Source organism: Trachurus japonicus, chromosome 24 (genome assembly GCF_045865225.1).
Source record: "Trachurus japonicus isolate A0001 chromosome 24, Traja_1.0".
NCBI lineage: Eukaryota > Metazoa > Chordata > Actinopteri > Carangiformes > Carangidae > Trachurus > Trachurus japonicus.
Genome location: NC_140930.1, coordinates 21,429,333 through 21,446,898, shown reverse-complemented (window position 1 = coordinate 21,446,898; position 17,566 = coordinate 21,429,333). Strand labels below are relative to the sequence as shown.

General features: G+C 42.0%; 2 protein-coding genes across 2 annotated transcripts; one reads left to right on the top strand and one right to left on the bottom strand.

The window, feature by feature from the left end:
- Positions 1 to 934: 934 nt before the first annotated feature.
- Positions 935 to 11,161, top strand: LOC146961955 (histone deacetylase 2). Its single transcript, XM_085771572.1, has 14 exons — positions 935 to 1,091; positions 2,129 to 2,241; positions 2,386 to 2,503; positions 4,274 to 4,348; positions 4,656 to 4,794; positions 4,962 to 5,103; positions 5,252 to 5,344; positions 5,820 to 5,928; positions 6,054 to 6,194; positions 7,688 to 7,796; positions 8,173 to 8,303; positions 9,104 to 9,259; positions 9,812 to 9,869; positions 10,762 to 11,161. The coding sequence occupies exons 1-14, from the start codon at positions 1,037 to 1,039 to the stop codon at positions 10,790 to 10,792; spliced, it is 1,470 nt and encodes a 489-aa protein (XP_085627698.1). The 5' UTR covers positions 935 to 1,036; the 3' UTR covers positions 10,793 to 11,161.
- Positions 11,162 to 13,522: 2,361 nt separating this feature from the next.
- Positions 13,523 to 17,029, bottom strand: marcksa (myristoylated alanine-rich protein kinase C substrate a). The gene is made up of 2 exons (XM_085770319.1): positions 16,602 to 17,029; positions 13,523 to 15,439 (listed from the first exon to the last, which is right to left on the bottom strand). The coding sequence occupies exons 1-2, from the start codon at positions 16,695 to 16,697 to the stop codon at positions 14,720 to 14,722; spliced, it is 816 nt and encodes a 271-aa protein (XP_085626445.1). The 5' UTR covers positions 16,698 to 17,029; the 3' UTR covers positions 13,523 to 14,719.
- Between the last annotated feature and the right edge of the window lie 537 nt (positions 17,030 to 17,566).

Genomic DNA, 17,566 nt, shown 5'->3' with positions numbered 1-17,566 from the left:
CCTCCTGATCCCAGTCTTAATGATAATCCGTAAGCCAAACACCTCCCGACTTAAATCTTGTGCTGTAAACACTGATTTGAGAGTAGCAGAAAACTTCCAGTCATAAAGAATGTAGGCTACACACCTCAAAATGTTAACCTGTAAAACTGTAGCCTAAACCACATTCATAAAAGGGAGAGGCAAGACTGGTGATCTCGATTTGTGGTTTTATTTGCCATTTACACAGGTAGTAGCCTAGGGTAACTTGATACTCGTGACAAATCATCCCCCTTAATGCCCTCAGAGGAGGTTTAATTTAGTTTTTAACTACCCTAAGGACTCTTACAAGAAACCCTCATGTGCTCATCCTGAACCCTGAGAATTGCTCTACAAGGATAAAGTGGAGATGAGGTGAAACTGAAATACATTATAACCATTAGATGATGCCTGGCTGCAAGTAGACACATTAGCAGCTAGCCTAATGTGAGATTTGAACATTGTATTTGTTAAAAGCCTGAAGTGTTTGTTTGTGTCACTTTGTTACTAGGGGCAGAACAGAATGTAACAAAGATAATGCTGACATCTAGTGTTGTATCAGAGCAGAAAATAAAATGCTGCCCTCCTTTTGTTGGACATAGCTGCACAGGAGTCAAAATTATTTTTGCACAAAATTATGCTTGAAACAGCTTATCTGTGACCCCCCCATGAGTTTGACAGTGCTGAGTTTCCCTCGGGAACTTCGAACCCATGTTTTTCTAAGTTTTAGGCTACTTTTATTCATGATAGCCTATTAGGCCTACTCATAGACTGTAAAAAGAGGGCCTACTGCTGGGGCAGTGCAAGTGAGCCCATGTTGCCTGCCTCCTGGGGCCAGAGGCCACCTATGACGTGACAGCCAGCCCCGCCCCCGTAGTGGCTGCGCCTCCCATCCGACGGCCCTCCGCTGCGCTCAGCTGCTGTGTGTTTATCTGGTGCCGTCCATTCAGTTTTCCATCCACTGAAGCCAATTCAAAACAACTTTTTTTTTGTATTATTTATTTACAAAACTGCTCCAAACATGGCTTACACAACCGCCGGTGGGACCAAGAAGAAGGTCTGCTACTACTACGACGGTACGGGACATCCGGAGTGTCTCAGTGGGGAGCCCGAACCTGAGACATCTGGCCAGGCTAACGCTAAGTTAGCCGCTTAGCTAGTCGGTTTAGCTGCTGGTGAATGAATGGTGTTAGAGTTAGCTGCCGAGCTAGCCTTAACTAGTGTCACCTTCCGTGTTAACTCGTTAAAAAAAAACACTTTAAACGAACCAAATGTGCAATTTACATCTCAAATTTACCGAATGAGAGTGTAAAAATCAACGTTATGTCTGGTTAAATTAATGTTTTATGGTTTAATTAGCTAAATGTTAACGAACGTGACAGAGGGATCACGACACTCATTATCATCATTGTTTGCTTTGTGCACCGTCCTACTCACACGTACCCTGGATGAACGGGAAGTGATGAGAAAGTGTTGACACAGTGAGACAAAGTTGGTTTTTTGAAGTCACAAAACGAAATGCGCAACTAAGTTACTTCACGCAGTGTGCTCAGGTCTGATTGATGCGCAGAATGTTAAATGGCTCTTGGAGGCCAGATAGCACAGTCTCAAGTTGAAGAGACCCCCAATATGCAGGATAATGAAGACACAGTAGTCACAGTTACCTGCTGAACTGGGGTTCTTATTCATGTACACTGAAGCAGTGCCATGAAGTGACACTTGGTGGCATCACAAACGTATCTAATAATATGAGGTATTTTCTATATACACAGAAATATTCACTAAACTCACCAGTGTGATAATAAGCCTGGTTACCCTCTCATCATTTGGAGGCTCACTGAATTTAAATTAAGATTTGTGCATCATGTTCTTTTCACTAGAATAACAAACATTTTACATAACTCACTTCTTTGTGTGGTAGGCTATATTATAGGGTGAGACACTGCCATCATAAACTTAAGAGTCATTATCATTGTGATATGAATTAACATAATATCAATATGCTTATATGAAATTGGATATATAGTTGAATAGGGCGTCCTTATTAGACTGTATATTTAAAACACATACTGTTGCTTTTTGAATGCTGGCTTTAACCTGTGTCCATTTGCAGGTGACGTAGGAAATTATTACTACGGACAAGGACATCCCATGAAACCACATCGTATCAGGATGACTCACAACCTGCTGCTGAACTATGGACTTTACAGGAAAATGGAAATCTATGTATGTTGCGAATCACACATTTATTGTATATATACTGTACTGTTGTAACAGGAGCACCGACATTAATGAATTATGGAAATTGCGGCACTTGTCTTTGCCCTTCCTTGGTCTTCATCCAGCTGCTTTATTTTTTGTGTGTTTTAGAGACCACACAAAGCCACAGGAGAGGAGATGACAAAATATCACAGTGATGACTACATCAAGTTCCTCCGATCCATACGGCCAGACAACATGTCTGAGTTCAGCAAGCAAATGCAGCGCTGTAAGTTGTTCTCAATACGCATGTAACAAATGTTTGTTTTTTTTTAAGTATTAGATTTATTTGTTAATTATTTGTTCATACAACAGCCAACAATCTTCTTTGATGGGTTTCACCCAACTAGTTCATCCACATCATATTCGACTTGATGTTAAATTAATTAGTTTGCAACACTTGGAGGGTCTATGTATTATGGGGTGTCTCCGGGCCTCGTGTCTTGTGCATCCTGGATGGTTAAACACCTGTGTGTGAGGCGCTGGTCCTGTTCCCACCAGACACTTGATCCTTACTTGGTGGATCTTCAAAGCAGAAAGGGGAGACATTTCCAAAACAAAATTATATAGGATATTTTTCACTTTGGGATGGACACAGTAAATAAAAACATTTTGAAATGACATGTTCCATGCTCAATGAAAAGGTGTGGGAGAGTACATATTGCGTTTCACCTTTATTCATTGGAGTTGAATTTAGTTTGCAGTTGACCAGCTGATAAAGTATAGTGCCGCTAGTTGTCTGAAACTGGGTCAGTTTTCTGGCATCAGACCATTAACACACCACAGTCCATTGCAAAGTTTGTTCAAAGGCTGCTGCTACTAGAAACTGCAACACGACCGATTTATTTCAACATCTCAAACAGAAGCAGCAGCTGAGTGGGAGAAATGTCTCACTACAAGTTAAAAAAAGAGACACTACAGCCCACAAACACATTTCCCACATGGTGGAAAACTACTACTGAATCAATCACTGCATATTGCTGACGATATGGTGACCATATGGAAAAGCAACAACTCCCAACTCACAGAATTACAGATCCCCACAAGTGAAATTAGGTCAGTTATACTGATGAAATATAAGCAAAACTTGGCATTTTTATTTTCAGTTTTTCAAAAACAGAAGAAATCTCTATTAAAGGGATAGTTCACCCAAAATTCAAATTTCACTCATTATCTACTCCCCCTCATGTGGACTAAGGGCTGGGAGAAGTTTCAGAGTCCTCCGTGGCTTCTCTGAGTTGCAGTGGGGCTCCGTGCAGCACTGCATGTCCATATGACGGTAGCGAACTGAGCTCACTTGTCTTCGTCCAAAAAGACACACCAAAAAACATCCAAATACCTCCACACAGCTCGTCTGTAATGTGTAATGTGTATTGAAGCCCCAACATGAGAAGTTGTTCCGAAAAAAATTAAATAAGTCTATATTTTAGCTTGTTTGTAGCGGAAGCTCCCAGCACTGCTCTTCCTGGTCCGTCCAAATCTCGCACGATTTGCATTGACACCCAGTTCACGGCTCCGCTCCAAACAAGCTTAAAACATAGACTTATTTAATTTTTTTCGGAACAATTTCTCATGATGGGGCTTCAATACAAGAGGGACATTACAGACGAGCACTATGGAGGTATTTGGATGTTTTTTGGTGTGTCTTTTTGGACAAAGAAAAGTGAGCCCCATTCTCAACCGTCATATGGACATGCAGTGCTGCACGGAGCCCCGCTGTAACTCAGAGAAGGCACGGAGGACTCTGAAACTTCTCCCAGCCCTTAGTCCACATGAGGGGGAGTAGATAATGTGAAATTTGAATTTTGGGTGAACTATCCCTTTAAAATCATAAATTGAGTTTTAGATTTAATTTGTAGGGCCATAGTGCTACACTCTGCATTTGTTGTGACATTTGGTGTGAAAAGTAAAAACGCCTAAAAACCTTCACACCAAGCTGCTGTTCCTGTTTTGTTATTGTGCTCATAGTAACAACTGTATTTTCATTTTTGTGTTGCAGTCAATGTTGGAGAAGATTGTCCTGTATTTGATGGGTTGTTTGAGTTCTGCCAACTCTCTGCAGGTGGCTCTGCTGGTAAGTAACATGGACATGGATTGTTAGATTATATCACCTTATATTGATGTAAACATTACCTCTCTGAAGTCTTTGTTCAGAACTCTGAATACTTGTGGGCATTGTTACCACATGCTACATTTTTACTCATTCTGGGCTCATTTGTCACTGCAATAACGTCACACGTCATGTCTTTACTGACCACCGGAAGGTTTGGCGTCCACAGATTCTATCAGTCTTTAAAGCTTCTGGCTGTGATTAATTGTGTATATTTTTGGAAAGGAATCTGTAAAATATCATCAAACCATATGTTTTCTGTTGTGCTCAGCTGGTTCAGTGAAACTGAACCGACAGCAGACTGATATTGCAGTGAACTGGGCCGGAGGACTTCACCATGCTAAGAAGTCTGAAGCCTCTGGGTTCTGCTACGTTAACGACATCGTGCTGGCCATCCTGGAACTGCTCAAGTACGTTTCACCTACAGCTTCAATAAAGTCATGATCTGCAGGACACATTTCCATTTTCAGTGATATCCATGTTCATCGAGATCAGATTGAGCCTTTTGAAAATACACTGTTAAGCAAATTTAGCATCCTTTGTGCTTTTCTGTCTCTGTGCCGTCCCTCTCTCCAAGGTACCACCAGAGAGTGCTGTACATTGACATAGACATCCACCATGGGGACGGAGTGGAGGAGGCCTTCTACACCACAGATAGAGTCATGACTGTGTCCTTCCATAAATATGGGGAGTACTTCCCTGGAACCGGAGACCTCAGGGTGAGCCTCACATCTTCATCCTCATAGTTCATGTATGAACCGACGCAGTAGTCTAGTTGCAGCTAACTTTTCCACCTGCGTTACTGCTCACATAGTCGGTGATTTGTCCTCTTTATTTTTTTGTTCTGTTTCTCATCTCTGTGTGTAGGATATTGGAGCTGGAAAAGGCAAATATTACGCTGTCAACTTCCCTCTGCGGGATGGTATTGATGATGAATCCTACGAGCAAATCTTCAAGCCTGTGAGTCATTATTCAAATCACTGAAATGACAAGACCTCTTTGCATTCCATTGTAAATATTATTTACACAATCTTTTTCAGACATCCCTCTTGAACAGAATCAGTCCTGTTATCTCAGCAGCTCACATCAACGGATACTAGAAAACAGTTACATGCTTTAAATGTTTATACCTGGCCTTTTTTGTATGTAACGTAATGAGATTTGAAACTACCATAAACTATAGTTAAATTTAGCATTGGAGTAAGTTTCTGTGACAAATGACAAACCCACAGATACGTAAATCTGCTATACAACTTACAGCTACAAAACAGCACAAAGAGTAGCATGAGATTTTCCGGTGTCATCATGAATCAGAGAGTCCATAATGAATACACAACATGCCACACAACTTGATTGCTGACAGAAAACCGGTCTTTACTCATTAAAGGGGTGATGATGTTTGAACACGTTCTTAGTGGTATGTATTTTTGTGCAGGTGATGGCCAAGGTGATGGAGATGTACCAGCCCAGTGCTGTGGTTCTTCAGTGTGGTGCAGACTCTCTCTCAGGAGACCGACTTGGCTGCTTCAACCTCACCATCCGCGGTGTGTAATGTAAAATACACAAACATTTATCAAATAAACCTACACATTTACTTGTCAGGTGGTTCTGAATGGTCTGAGAAGTCTCTAAAACAAGTGCGTTGCATTGTGTCTCTTGTTTCTCACAGGACATGCCAAGTGTGTGGAGTACATGAAGTCCTTTAACCTCCCGCTGCTCATGCTGGGTGGAGGAGGATACACCATCCGTAACGTGGCCCGCTGCTGGACCTATGAGACCGCTGTGGCTCTGGACACTGACATCCCTGACGGTTCGTCACTGATCACATTTCAATGAATATCAAGGATGCTAAAAATACTACTTTTGACCAGGCTGAGTTAAAAACAAGGCCATGATAGGTCAGAGCAGTATGACTAGAACTTTATGTATATTATATGAGCCTTTAAAGTTTAAACAATTCTGTGCGTGATCGGTGGAATTGTAGGATCTAGGGCACTGGGTGCTCGTCCAATAAGATGACAAAGGGTTGGAAAATGTGATAGAAAACGTTATTGCGGGGCGGTGCGTGGCGCAGTGGGTAGAGCGGCCGCCCCATGTAGAGGCTACAGTCCTCGCCGCAGGCGTCCCCGGTTCGAATCCCGCGTCGGGCAGACCTTTCCTGCGTGTCATTCCCCCTCTCTCTGCCTCCCCATTTCCTGTCTATCTCTACTGTCATCACTATCAAATAAAGGCAAAAAGCCGAAAAATATACTTTAAAAAAAAAAAGAAAACGTCATTGCATCTCATTTTATTATAAATAAACTATGTGTAATTACAGTGTTAACACAAGTAAGGTGAAGTTCACAATATTTTACCAATCTATTAAAAGTAAGGCCCTCTAATAGGTTGTAAATCATCAATTTATGTTTGATCATTGTTGGAATGTTCATTTTTGCAAATAATTATTCACAATAATAGAAAAAAAGGTTTACTTAACACCTCTGGCTGTATTAAGTTTTATTAATGAAGTTTAGTAAGTGAATACTGGCTGCAAGTATTAAGGTAAATTACACTGGGGATATAATGACCAAATACCATGCGAAAGCTTCTCATAACTGTGACCTTAATCTAATTACGGTATTTACAATAATCCAATAATTAAAGTCTAAAATGTTAAATGTACTTGTGAAAAAGTATGCAAACGCTCAGCAGCAAATAAAGTCCAGTTGTATTGAGACTATAACTGTAAGTCTGTCTCTTCATGGTTTATTAACCTCTACACAACAGTAGTGTTGTGGACTAAATCTAGTTTCTCAGACAGAGAGGCACTGAAGATCCGTTGGAGGTGGTAGCTGAATGCAGGCAGCACCTCCCTCCCTCCTCAGCCTGGTCTGTGTAGTGTTGGGGTGTGGGATGGATCTGGGGGGTCAGCGGTGGGTGAGTGTTATATGACTTCACCTCTGGAAAGCGACAGCCTGCCTGCTACCTTTGCTCGCAGGCGGCTGAATCAGCAGACTGTCTGTTCCACTGAGTGTGTGTGTAACATAAAAAGAGGGGATGTAATCACAGGCTGTCGAATGGGCCAGCAGTCCTCTTAATGGAATTTCAGGATATTAACTGAACTCCTCACTCTCCTCCATTCATCCTCCTCTCAGTGAAGCTCAGTGCAGGTCCTAAGGCCCCAGTAAATCAAATTAACAGGTGTGTTATCACTCCTTCATTCCAGACCACTGATGATTTGACGCTTTGTTTTATCTGCGGTATATATCTTCTACAGCTGTTTGTCTTGGCCTAAGTTTTCACACAGTCATGTTTCCATTGCAGAGCTGCCCTACAACGACTACTTTGAATACTTTGGGCCTGACTTCAAGCTGCACATCAGCCCCTCTAACATGACCAACCAGAACACACAGGAGTACATGGACAAAATCAAGTAAGAGAAGTTATTTCATAGACCTATTTTCTAGGCATAATTCTTATCAATGCTGATTTGTATGATGTATTTATCTGTAGTCTGCGTATCACCTCCAGTAGAGCTGGGTCAGGATCACAACCTAGATGTACTTACAGCCCTAGTTTTTAGGCATTTTAAATATTTTTGTCATAACTCTTGACAATACTGATTCTCACTGGGATTTAATAGGTAAATGAGAGTGAGTGAGGAATAAACCATATTTTCTACAGCACAGACTGTAGTCACAGCAATGTAGTAATCATTGTAACAAATACTCCTGTGTCAGTGTGAAAGTAGATGTCATGGTTAGTTATTTCAGCTGATATGCATTGTTTTTGTCTGTCTGACTGTTCAGGCAGCGACTGTTTGAGAACCTGCGGATGCTCCCTCACGCGCCGGGAGTTCAGATGCAGGCCATCCCAGAGGACGCCATCCCAGACGACACAGTGGACGAGGACACAGAGGATCCTGACAAACGCTTGTCCAGTAAGAACCGACTCTCGTTTTAGTGCAGTGAAAATGGGCCTATATGTCCATGTTTATTTATAGTATTTTAAACATTTTACTTCATTTTAAACATTTTAAACTTAATTTACATCCTCCAAAGATGTGCTCCCTCAAAACTCAGGACATATTAACCCCCTCTAGAAAAAGGACAATTTCCAGGTTCCCTTGGACGGAAATGAAACCTCAACAAAGTGATTGACTGTCTGTACAAACTGACAGGTCAGAGATTCATCCCAAAGCAAAATAATGAACCAAAATTTTAATGGAACAGAATCAGATAAAGGCAAAAAACCTGCAAGTGCCAGTACTCAGTGGTTCACCTGGTAGAATAGACACCATTGGAGCATTGGGTCCTAACAGTGGCCTCCACTTTCACCCTCTTCCCAAATATCCTGACTCTTTCTGTGACTGTAACAGGGACATACAAAGGCAGAAATAATAACATATTAAAATATATAACAGTTAATTGTTTATATAAATATATTACTGTGTATTGGATAACCTATCAAAAAGTCAAAGTAGGATCAATTGATGGGAACATAGAAATAATTAAAAAGAAGAAAATCTCCACCAGATGAAGTATTCCTACGACTTTATCCGTCAACTAGATCTATAACAATAGAAATGTCAAACAGATTGGTTGTTAACACAGATGTCACAGAAATGAAGTTTATCAGCTGCAGATGTAATGTTACATTTATGTACAAGGAAGACATGACCGTGTCCACGGGATGTCCACCTCTACTGTAATTAATCAGTGTCCTGTGGTGTGGTTGCAGTCCGGGCCACAGATAAGAGGATAGCCTGTGATGAAGAGTTCTCTGACTCTGAGGACGAAGGGGAGGGTGGCAGGAGGAACGCAGCCAATCACAAGAAAGGAGCAAAGAGACCAAGAGTCGACGAAGACAAGAAGGAAGGAGAGGAGAAGAAAACTGGTGAGTAGTCTCAGTGAAGGCTTTTTCTTTGGCCCCCCACCACCTCTCTGTGGAGGCAACATTAGTGCAAGTTAACAAGGGACATGCAAACAGGTAAACAACCAGACAGACAGACATACGCTGACAAAAACACATTTGTAGACAGAGTAACATACGACATAAACGTACAGGTTAAAGTTTGGGTTGAGGGGAGATATATTGTTGTTAGGGAGAATGAGGGTTGGTAAGGATTATTGAGAGTCCAGAGTTAGTTATGTTGATTGTGTGTGTGTGTGGACACACATGTAAGTGGCTTAGGTTGTGACAGAGTTTTGTAAGAAGAGTATGAATGGATTCCAGGTTATTTTAAAAGCTCATTCTTTTTGATGAGGTTGATCCAGTGGAATATGGAATATGTGGGATATCATGTGGCAGATAGCTAGAGAGATGAGTTGTGAAGTTTTGTAATCTGGCATGAGAGTTACATCCAAAGTGTCTCAGTGTTGGCCTTGAGGAAAGCAGGTGGAGATGTTATTCTTCCATTTTATTCATTTGTTCTCTTTTCTATCCCAGAGATTAAAGAGGAGGAGAAAACAAAGGACATCAGTGCTGAGAAGACTGACTCAAAAAGGTGATTATTCTCTCTATTAAAATTTCTGCTATACTTCTTTGTTTTTTCCCAATAAAAACTGATATTGCTCATTTACATGAGTGCTTAAGGAGAGAAATTGGACCTTTTTTCCAGCAGGTGTGTTACAATACTATGTAAATTTGCCATTTGAAACAGTCTCTACATGAGTGAGCAGATCTCACTTCCCCACTTATTATGCAAATATATAGTACATTGTTGTTTTTGGCCTCTCCAACTGGTGCATTATAAGTGTGTTTACAAGACAGGGAACAGGCACAACAACAGTTCTTTGAAATGGTAAAATATTTTCAATCGATGATGAAACTGTGTCAGGACCAAAGAGACTGTGTTCACACCTGTACTTAGAACGGTCCACTTGTGACTGGATCACCTGAAACAAATGTTAATACCAGGTCTGAACAGTGCATGTAAATGTACTGAAGGTCATGTAGACATGACATTAAAAATGCGTCGTACATTGCTGTTGGACAGTTGCTGTCAAATTGCTGCTTCATATGATGACTTAGAATAGTTTCTCAGACTCTGCTCCTCTTAAACTTTGTGATCACCAAGACAACCTTACTTTTGTGCTGACTTTATAGAGAATGTAGCTGCACTGCGCTTTACTCATTTTTAATTAAAAGGAAAGAGGTGTGAAATGTTCCGAAATACATTTTCTGCCTTGGCTTGGATCAGCAGGTGTGACATTATTAGATCATTAATTTAATTTAATTAATTTCTAATGAAATTAGTAGGGTAGTTACTTTTAGTCTTGCATCTGCAGTATGCAGTTCAAATATTTAATTAAGCCAATTAAAATGATGCCTGTTTCCAGAAATTCCACATTTTCCTTTTAAACCTTGGAATAATGAGAATTACTTGTCCCTACTAGTGTGAAGACTGAGCAGACCAGCAGTGCCTGAATTGTCCCAATACCAACACAACTCTGCGGTGCTGTCCAGCCTCAAAGATCCAACTCTTCAGCCAAACACATCAGAAGCATTATTTATTATGACTTTTCTACCTGTAAATCTCTTAACTGTAAGCATTTCCCTATGTGTAGTGGATCAGTGGACTTCCTGAGACCGACAACTTGTTTTTTTAACTATTATTATTATTTTGTCATTTGATAACCATGAATGCATTTTATTCCAATGTGCTTGATCTTCTGAATGAAACAACAGGGACTTGCTTGTTTTTACTAACTGTGGCTGACCTGTAGATGAACCCACAGTGATTTGATGTCTAAATTTTGATATTTTGCATTTGTCAATAAAACTTTTTATACTGTTCCCTTGAAATGCGTTACTTTATCTGTGGTGTTTGCTGTACAGAGCTGTGGATAATGGAGATGTGTGGCCACATGGGGGCAGTCTGACCCAACAGATACTGTTAACATCAGACAATACAGGTGCAGTGATGATGGCACACAGGATACAATGTGTGTTTAGAGTTGAGAAAGTTGTTTCTGAAATATATTAGGTTGCATCGTTTTTATTATCCTGTTAAAATGGACTCGTTATATTTGATTATTTTTCTGTTGCCTTGTCACCTCAGGTTGTTGAAGCCTTGTGGACATTTCACAAGTTCATATTTAATGTGAACTCAATCCTGATCTGGTGAGTGTTAGATCATCTCACACCACCAGTACAAAATAGGATGTATCCAACAGACTTCCTTTGCTTAAAATGACAGTGGCTCACATAATAAAATACAGGTTATAGATCAGATGCTCTTGAGGTTCACTGTCTACTATCTCTGGTTTGATCAGAGCAGACCATAGAGAATAACAGGGAACTGTACAGAGATGTCTGTTAAGTGATGTCTTATGTTGGAGAAATGGCAAATTGAAAATAAATATTTCCTCTGTAACTGACAAAGAAACTGAAAATAGTCGTGTTTAAAGAAGGAGCACCCCAGGCTAGAGCTGAGCAAACTAACTTTCATTTTACTGTTAGTTTAAGTTTTATTACTCCACATAAAGAGGTTGATATTAAACTTGTCTGACAGTCATACAGGAGTAACATGAGCCCTGGTGGAGGTGGGATGATGTTTGGAAATAGAAGGTTTTATATTTAATGAAAGTATCTGCTATAAATTGGAACACAGCTGATTGAGGCACCTGCACTGGCTTTAGTGTCTGAGACGCTGCACCTTCACCACAGGTTTGAATTGCTCATATTTCTCTTTCTGCTGAGGATCAACACTTCAAGGCTCACTGACTTAAAATAGACCAACGCTGTGATGCGTCTTAAGTGGAAATACTTACACCAAACAGTAGGAAGTCTTTTTTGCATCAACTTTCAATACTCAGTTTACTTCCCCTACTGTAGGGAAACAGGAAGTGAATCATTTTGGCAATTCCTAAAAACTCTGTGTTTGCTCTGACATTTCATTACTGCTGATCGTCGTAGTAGTTAAGGTCACTGGACTTGAACTGCTGAAATTTCAATCACCCCTGGAAAGGTGAGCTCTGAAGCTTTTGACTGGTAGTTCATGTGGAAACCTGAGTTTGTAATCACTGATTGTTGATTTTCTTTCCAACTCATCAGCTGTTGACCTTAAATCTTAGTTTGAGAAATATGTACAAGCTGATTTTATGACATACCACCTAGTCTGAAGTCTCCATCACATATATAACTCTCCAGCATTGTCATTAGACCTCTTGTGTCCAGCTCATAAACTTGTGAAATGAACAATGTTTGTATATCCATAGGTTTTTGAGGAGATATAATTATAAGATTTTTTTTTTTACTCATTACCACATTAGCTACAAAATTTTCTCCCAGGCTGAGTCACATGTCAGAAAACAAGACTGGAGGGCAGCTTTAATGCTCCAACATATTATGTTATTCCCTTTACATAATACCCCAGTGCAGCAAGCTAGGCCCATACAGTAATGGCTTTCCCAGATCCTGGACCACAATACCATCCAACACCTGTGGGATGCAGTGGAACAGCAGCCAGGCTCAGGAATCTGGTGTAAAGCCTGAAAGCAGAAAGGTGGAGGCTGTTGTGGCAGATTACGTAACACCCACAGGGTTTTCAGCACACAATCACATGGTGGTGTAATGCTTGGGTGGCCACATAGAGTAGGTTTGCACTTTTGTCCTGCCCCATTTTATATTCATCATACTGTAATATCTGTTTATACAAAATGGAATACCCTGGATTGTGTTTTCAAGGAGCAGAGCTGCAGGAAGTCAAATAACCTTCCAAGGGAACAATTAAAGACCCCATTTCATACTAAATTTAAAAACCATGTCCATCTGCTCTTTGATTATAAAGCAGCTCTAGGTTCTATATCAGTAATGTCAAAGTATCAAAACCTCAGTACACAGAGAAACACACAGCCTGTTTTCAGAAACTGACCCTAACATGAGCCATCTGGACTTTTGTAACTTTGTGATGTCACAACAAAACAGTCAACAATCTCTGGCTCAAGTCCCGCCCACCTGGACCCACCATCTAACTTTGCAGGATCACAATCAGAAGAGAGGCTCAGAACCTGCTCTCTTTTCTGATTGGCTCTCTGAGAGAGGTGATGCAAGACTACAATGAAGCTGATTTTTGGTTCTCTTATATATGTAACATTTGGGACCTCTAATAAACCAACCACTGTCAATTTACACAAACAACACGACAAATGCAGCTCAAATTTTATTCACATTTATTTTTGCTTTTAGTGTGCTCACAGAAAATTAGAACACCTTAAGCAGAGGAGTTTAATAGCAGTTTTTTGTAAGCAAAGTTACATTCCATCTCTAAGTCAAATTGGTCAAAGCTTCTCCAGTATTTACAAAAGAAAAGAGAGAAAGAGACAAGATGCTACACAAACATTTGCATCTGATAGGTTCCTTAAATTTTGTCAAAGACCACTGAAAAAGCATTGCCTGCTGTAATCAAAAAAACATACCACAGTATATAAACAGTTAACCATTCCACTTATCACAGCTTGGTTTCTGAGTTCAAAAAATTGCTTACGAAGGTCTTCCTGGATGACTTCTTTTCTTTTTGTGTGTGTGTGTGTTGTTATCTTACAAAAATGAGCGGGTGGAAAAAAGAGCTGCAAACTTCATGTGCTTCTTGAGATCAAAGATTTTCATTTTGTACAATAATCACAGTTAAAAACACCCCGCCTATACATACTTACATTTTTTTATTAAGGTCATAAAACCAACAATAAACAATAAAGCCTATACAACTTGTATTTCTACGGAATCACTGACTGGTACAGCTAATGAGAAGTGAAAAGCTCCTATGAGTTTATATGACTTCCTAAAAACCTAACTCTGGGCTCCTTTTTGTCGTCTTATCGTAAAAATGACTTAGTGTTGTAAACCGCATGGTGTGTGTGTGTAGATGTTGGTCTCATAGTTTTTTAGACTACTCTTTTTCATAATAGTCTTCGGCACATTTCCCAGGACCCCCTTCCTCCCTCTGCCCCCCCTGAACTCACCTCCCTCCCTTCATTTACAGCTCAACCCCTCCTCCTCCTTCATACCGTGGGCATGTCCATACCTTTTTGTTTACATATTGTATAAAAATTCAAAAAAGGGAAGAAAAAAAATAATACTGATGAAAAAAAATATATGGCAAAGTGTGGGTGTATGTAATCTGTTGTACATATTGAAGCCACCCGCCTCCAGGCCCATTGGAATGGGCTGAGATGGGTTTTGTGTGAGGGGGGGGGGGGACCAAAATAAAAAATAAAGAAAAGCTTTAAAATATCCCTGGTTGTAGACAAGTTCTTCAAAGCCAGGATGTGGCATCACTCCAACAAACAAACAGGGAAATGTTCTTTGATTATCTTTTTTCTCCTTTTTTAAAATTTCTTCTTCTCTCCAAACTTATTCTGCGGCCTCGGCAGCTGCAGCCGGAGCCGGAGCCGGAGCCTCCGCTGATGCTGCTTCCTGCGAGGCCGGGGCAGCCTCCTCTGTTTTGGGCGCCTCCTCTGCCACAGGCTCAGTTGGCTTCTCCTCCGCCTTGGGCTCTTCTGCAGGAGCAGCCTCCTTGGCCTCCTCAGCAGGTTTCTCTGCTGCTGCTGCTGGTGCTGCTGCCTCCTCCGGCTTGGCCTCGGCCTCCACTTTGGCCTCCTCTGCAGCAGGTGCAGCCTCGCCCTCGGCGGGCTTGGCCTCCTCGCTTGCAGCCGCCACTTCCTCTGTGCCCTCGGCCTTGGCCTCCTCTGTGGACGCTGCTGCGGCGGCCGCCTCCTCGCCCTCGGCCCCCTCTCCCGTCTCCTTTTTGGTCTTCTTGAATGAAAAGCCGCTGAGCTTGAACGACTTCTTGAAGGAGAACCGCTTTTTCTTCTTCTTGGGGGTCTCGTTGCTGGTGGAAGGTGTGGCGCCGTCCTCTGCCTTTGCTGCTTCTCCCTCGGCGGGAGCGGGAGATGCCTCCTCTACCTTCTCCCCGTTGGCGGCCTCCGTCTCGGCGGGGGCGGCCTCGGCCTTCTCTGCCTCCTCCTTAGGGCTCTCCTCCGCCGTGGCGCTGCCGTTGGCCTGCACCTCCTCTTTGCCGTTCTCAGCTGCAGCAGGAGAGGCGTCCCCGTTGGCTTTGACATGGCCGTTTTCCTGAAAAGAGAAACAGTGGCTGTTAATACCACAGACAGACAGAGCTGGCATGGTGTCAAGCCTCCAGCTGGACAGTGCCACTGATGGACACCAGGGGCAGCAGACACCATCACATCAGCTGTGACAAAAGCTCACTCACTCTGCCCTGAACACACACTCTCTACTTTAAACCCTCAAGCACAAACACACACACACACACACACACACACACACACACTTAGCATAATACAGAACCTCAGTCATACTTTAGAGCGTTTTTCACTCGTGTTTTTTTTCCACAGACTACATTCACACTAGGCCGGGAGTGAGCGCAGTGCCTGGCTGGATCGCAAGGGGTCGGTACAAGGCCGCGAAGCACAGAGGCAAAGCAGCTGCTCATTAAAACAGCAGATGCTCATTAGTCCCTCACATCATAGGAGTTCACTTACATTTCCTAAAAACCTACAAAATCTCAACGAGGCCCTGAATTGTTGTTTTTTCCCCTCTTCCTCCTCGCTAAAACCAAACTTCAAGCTGCTTAGACCAGCACGACTCTCCTGGGAGGGGAGAGGGGGGTGGGGGGGCGCACCGCTGGCCCCCCGAGCCCGGCTCCCCCTCCCGAGCGAGATAGCCGACTGCCATCTCCACTTTCTAGTCGAGCATCTGTAACAAAAGGCGTGGTGCTCGGAGCGCACTCAGCCTTTTGTTGACGTCGAATCTCATTTTATTCTACAACTTCACAAACAGAGACGCGCTCTCATTAAAACACCGAGTAAATCATTATCATCACATATTTTACTTCGGGGGGGGGGGGATCACCCCCAACAGCCCGGCTTCATTCAAACCAGTATCATTCAAAGTGCTCAACAACAAAAGGTTCAAATGAACCGGCTTCTTCTCCCTCAATAATCTCGTTTTGTGAGATTTCTCTCAAACACCTAAATATTGCGCTGAGGAGAGTAAAATATCAAATGATCAACTGTTGCTCATTAAGTAAAGAAATAAAATAAAATACTTAAAAAAACAACAAGTCTTTCAAATTTCTTCAAACTCCTCCATTCAATCTATCCACAATTACGCACGGATTGCGCCCTCAGTGCGCAGCCCCCCCTCCCTCCCCTCCAGTGCGACCAGATTCCCCCTCTGATGGATGCAACGAGCTGGATGTTAAAATATCATTTACCTGTCCGTTGGTCTTGGTGGGTGAAGCAACAGCCTCTCCTGGCTTTTCAGCCGCGGTTTCAGCCTTTCCAGCTGTCTTGGACAATTGCGCTCCCATGCTTTTCTGCTCCAACAAAGAAACTCAACTGATCCCCCAAAAAAAGAACGAACAAAGACCCACAAGCCTCTTTGTTGAAACGCAAAAGCTCTTCGCTGATGTCCCCCCTTTCTTTCTCTGCGTGTGTGCACAAAGGAAAAAAGTTCACAGGGAAAATGTAAAACAAAGTCCAGTTAAAAGTCAGGAGGATTTTTTTTAAATTGCAGAAAAAAGCTGGCAGGTGAGGAGAAGTAATAAAATCCCAGTCCGGTGGCCGTGTCGCTGTAGACAGGCTGCAAAATGGAGAAATTTCCCTTGTTGCTAATAAGATGCGGAGTCCAACGCCCAAGTGCAGAGATGAATGGGCGCTCCGAGCGATGACGGCACCGCACTCAAGAGCAGCCAATCGCAGCGTTCTCTTAGGGAGTGGGCGTGGCCAGGGAAAAGGGAGTGAACAATAGATTGTGGTGGTGCGTTCACGGAGCGTAAAAATAATGGGATTTTAATGGCCAACATTTTACTAAATCAATAATCGATGACGAAATAGGAAGTGAAAGCACACACAAATAATATATAGATTGTTCACATTATTTTCCTTTATCGGCTCTTATTTGTATCCATAACTTGAAAAACTTAATGTAAGCTAAGTTTAGTGTATTTGTTGTAAACTGGTTTTGCGTTGAATAAATCGCATCACAAGATGCAAATCCTGGAGTCATTTAAAAATGTAAACTTGAGAGGTAGAAAACAGCCAAAAGGGAATGACGGCAATGAAATGAAGTGATTTAAGGGAAGAGTTTGAAATAAAAGTAGATAAAATTGACTAGGACAAGAGGACAAGTCAGACTCAAGCAACACAACTGTGGGGCCTGGTCTACATGTGCATGGTG

Excerpts from the sequence above, each read along its gene's own strand:
- LOC146961955 (XM_085771572.1), top strand. The coding sequence starts at position 1,037 with ATGGCTTACACAACCGCCGGTGGGACCAAGAAGAAGGTCTGCTACTAC. Across the intron at positions 4,349-4,655 it reads CTCTGCAGGTGGCTCTGCTG|CTGGTTCAGTGAAACTGAAC; the intron begins GTAAGTAACATG and ends TGTTGTGCTCAG. Across the intron at positions 9,870-10,761 it reads GAGAAGACTGACTCAAAAAG|TGTGAAGACTGAGCAGACCA; the intron begins GTGATTATTCTC and ends TGTCCCTACTAG.
- marcksa (XM_085770319.1), bottom strand. The coding sequence starts at position 16,697 with ATGGGAGCGCAATTGTCCAAGACAGCTGGAAAGGCTGAAACCGCGGCT. Across the intron at positions 15,440-16,601 it reads CCACCAAGACCAACGGACAG|GAAAACGGCCATGTCAAAGC; the intron begins GTAAATGATATT and ends TTCTCTTTTCAG.